The sequence below is a fragment of the Phaethon lepturus genome, unplaced genomic scaffold (genome assembly GCF_000687285.1).
Source record: "Phaethon lepturus isolate BGI_N335 unplaced genomic scaffold, ASM68728v1 scaffold32031, whole genome shotgun sequence".
Classification (NCBI taxonomy): domain Eukaryota; kingdom Metazoa; phylum Chordata; class Aves; order Phaethontiformes; family Phaethontidae; genus Phaethon; species Phaethon lepturus.
The window spans coordinates 44,977-48,385 of NW_010517510.1; the positions used below are offsets into that span (position 1 = coordinate 44,977).

General features: G+C 39.4%; 1 protein-coding gene across 1 annotated transcript in view; it reads right to left on the bottom strand.

Moving 5' to 3' along the window:
• ZMIZ2 (zinc finger, MIZ-type containing 2) overlaps nucleotides 1-3,020 on the bottom strand; it is a gene marked incomplete at its 5' end in the record, with an annotated part of 33,020 nt that extends 30,000 nt beyond the window's left edge. The window contains 2 exon segments of the mRNA XM_010296431.1: nucleotides 424-641; nucleotides 2,906-3,020. Of these exon segments, the coding sequence (XP_010294733.1) occupies nucleotides 424-641; nucleotides 2,906-3,020 (333 nt within the window).
• Nucleotides 3,021-3,409: the final 389 nt, after the last annotated feature.

A 3,409-nucleotide genomic window follows, 5' to 3' on the forward strand; every position in this document is an offset into this window, starting at 1 on the left:
TCTTTGGGCAGAAATACCCCATCACATAGGAACCTGCTTTGCCTAATACTCAAGCTTATTCCTCCATACGCACGTAGAAATTATACCATCAATACCTTTCACATCCTGGCCTTATTAAATGTTAATCATTCCTAAGCCTGTGGTCTGTTTAACAATCTCTCTTAATTAAAACTTTATTTGGGGGGTCTATTAGAGCTAATTGATTGACCTAAGCCATTCCCATTTGCTGTGATGAATTTCATTGCAGTTTGGGTAGCTGATTTCCGAAGCTGTAAAAGCAGTATGCGCTTCAGTTAACCAGCATCAAACAGCTACTGAGACTTTACGTAATTAAAATAAGCCCATGACACTTTTGCCAGGTCACTAAAACAAGCTTCATCAACTATTTACATCCGTTTTCCACCTCACACAAGTAAATCTTACCTGCCACCAAAGCCTCCACTTCCGGGATAATTGGGTCGCCCATACATGCCCTGCTGTAGGTACGGCTGAGTGGAGCCTGCCTTGGCTGAAAATTGTTGCTGCTGCCCAGCAAACTGAGGGGAATTGATTCCGGGGTTGCTGGTAGTCATCCCAGAAGCCATGGGATTTCCTGCTGGGTTCATAGGGTTATTAGCATTTGCCATTGGATTTCCCAGCACCTGTGAGCAGAAACATGAGAATAAGGGGCTGTACCTTGAAGTACATGCAGCAAATTAGGTTGATCTTGGAAACCTGGAACCGATAAATTACAATATAACCACCCTGTACTCTGAACTCTAACCAACATACACCTTGTTGATATCTAGGTGCACATTCCTGGTGATTTCTCCTTTTCCATTTTCAAACAGATTTTCTGATCCCTAATTATCCTTCACAGGATATTTTTAACTAGATGGAACCCAAACTAACACATTTATGAAAAAAAATTACAATAACGACCTGCTAGAACCATGTTCTGTAGGCGACAAATTAATCCGATTAAGAGGAAGTACATGCTTTTTCTTTTTTTTTTTTTTATTTAGGACTTCAAAATAGCTTGCAAATATTCAGTCTCATTGGCATACTATAAAGGGTGTTACAGATGCAAAAACTGAAAGAATATATTTCAGTGTCTTAACCTGTTCTGGAATGTAACTCCCTCTAAAGTGTACAGAAGTCTGTCGGTTGTTTTTTATCGCTTCTTAGAAAAAGAGTCCTCTGTTCTGTTTTTAAAAGGACTTGGTTTGCTTGTTTGAAGCATTTTTTTTTTTCCCAACTGAACCAAAATTGCTTTGATTTCCGTTGAGATGTAGGTATGGCTGTTTGTGGATCACCTGCAAGGACATCTGTCTCCTACTTGAGAAGAAATTTAGTGGTCGTGATTTTTGCAGAAGACCAAGTCATCAGCTTTGGGAATTTGTGCAAGGGAATTGGTGAACCCAGCTTATTTCTTTCCCTTGGGGAGCATGAAGACTTACAGGAAACACTGTCATTCACTTCAGTCTGCTCCCAAGAGCTACAACTAAGCTTCACGTTTCAGAGTTTCTCTCTTTCCTTGCAATGATTCCGAAGTAGCGTTTTCTTCTTTTTACCAAAGCACTTTTTCTCTTTTATTGCACATTCTTCTGAGGTATCATGAAGAGTTCATGTTAAATTACAGTGTTCTTATGATAGAACAAAGCTCTGAGTCTTTATCCCCCCTCCCTGCCCCTTCATTTTGCCTTTTTAAGTGTGAAAGATTTTCACAGGAGACTGTATTTCCATTTTCTGGCCAATGCATAGACCTACCTGTTTACTCAGGTGTTTCTCTCCCAGATGGGATACCTTTTCTTTTAAGGTGTTGAAAAGAAATCAACAATAATAAATGATGTTATAGGTCCCGTAACTGTTTTGTCTCTATTTTTTGAAGAAAGATTTTGCCACCACCAGTACTTACATAACTGCCATGTGAGTATCTATATGATATGGCTCCTGAATGATTTTTTTTTCAAATGGCACAATACATAACAATTTTGTTTTTAATTTTCTGACCAAAATTAAAGTAATTAAAAAACCCCAGAAAATTCTGTATGGGATCTAATGTCACTTGATTTGAAAAAGGTAGAAAAGACAAGTTAGATTTATGTACCATTTGAACTCATTAAAGACGGTGATGTGTTCAGAGCACTTCATCCATGGTGTAAGAAAAGGCTAGACTGTCTGAGAGCTTGATTTGTGCCACATCCCTTGGAGGGCACACTGTCACAAGTAACTGGCGTCTCCTGCCTTAAAGTTGATGCTTTTTTGCATAGCATAATTCAATATATATTATAGAAGAAAAAGAGGTAAGAGTGGAGAGAACTGAATGAAAATCCTGTAAGTATGGCTCTCACTTGGAAGCCAGGAGCTCATGCTTTTGCTCCAATGCGTATTGAAATATTTTTGCTAAGTAAGGCAGTATTAACAGGAGAGGTTGATAAGAGAACAGCCTATAGCAGGTAGTCAGCACCTCAGCATAGGGGCAGGCTTGGCACTAGACTTCACCAGCCCACAAGTACGACACAACCCTGGGTAAAATCAACAATAACTGTCATTTGGTGACTCTAGCTAGAAATTTTATTTTTCAATAAAACAACTCTTCAAATTCAATCTGAAATTCCCAAGAGGTTTGGGATTACTCCAAAATCATGCTTTTAGTGTTGAAACCATACAATGCGAAATACATGCTAAATCAAGCCTGACGTTTGCATGCAGCTAAAGGAGTTAACTGACTCGAGCTCTCAGACGCCTCCTTTCTGATGCCACAAAAGTGGAGATGACTGGGAAAAAAATAAGCAGCATGTACAACAAAAGAGAACACAGACACTGTTATCGATCCCAAAAGGATTTTCCAAAAAGCTTTCCATTTTGCAAACATTAGTGAAAACCCGTATGACAGGGGACTGAGCATAAAAATGAAGCTTACCTGGCTTTGAGAGGTGTTAGTCACACCCCATACTGTGGTGACCACCGATAAAGAGCCTGGAGGCTGGTTGGTATTTTGCTGCCAGGGAACAGAATCGTAAGGGAAAGACCCATCACTGCAAAAACAAATGTTGAGGAGGGTAAGATTTTGGTAGTTTAAACAGTGGCAAGTTGCTAGCGGGAACAAAGGGATTAACACCTGACATTACCTTAACTTCCCACCCCTCCTTCCATTATTGGCCTAGTATTCTCAGAGGCATAAAGTTTAACAGCAACTTGATCATATCAAAACCACACAGAACTAATGAATTCCTTAACTATATTGAAGCACAGGGCTTTTACCATAAAGGTCTGTTACCAACGAAAGTAGAAATAAACTCAGGGGCACAGTTTCAAAAAAGGACACTAAGCAAGTTGCTCTGAAGCATTTATTTTTTGCAATCCACCTCAAGCTCTTCAACAATCACTGCTTCAGCTGCCTCATATCAATTCAATTAGATTTTGA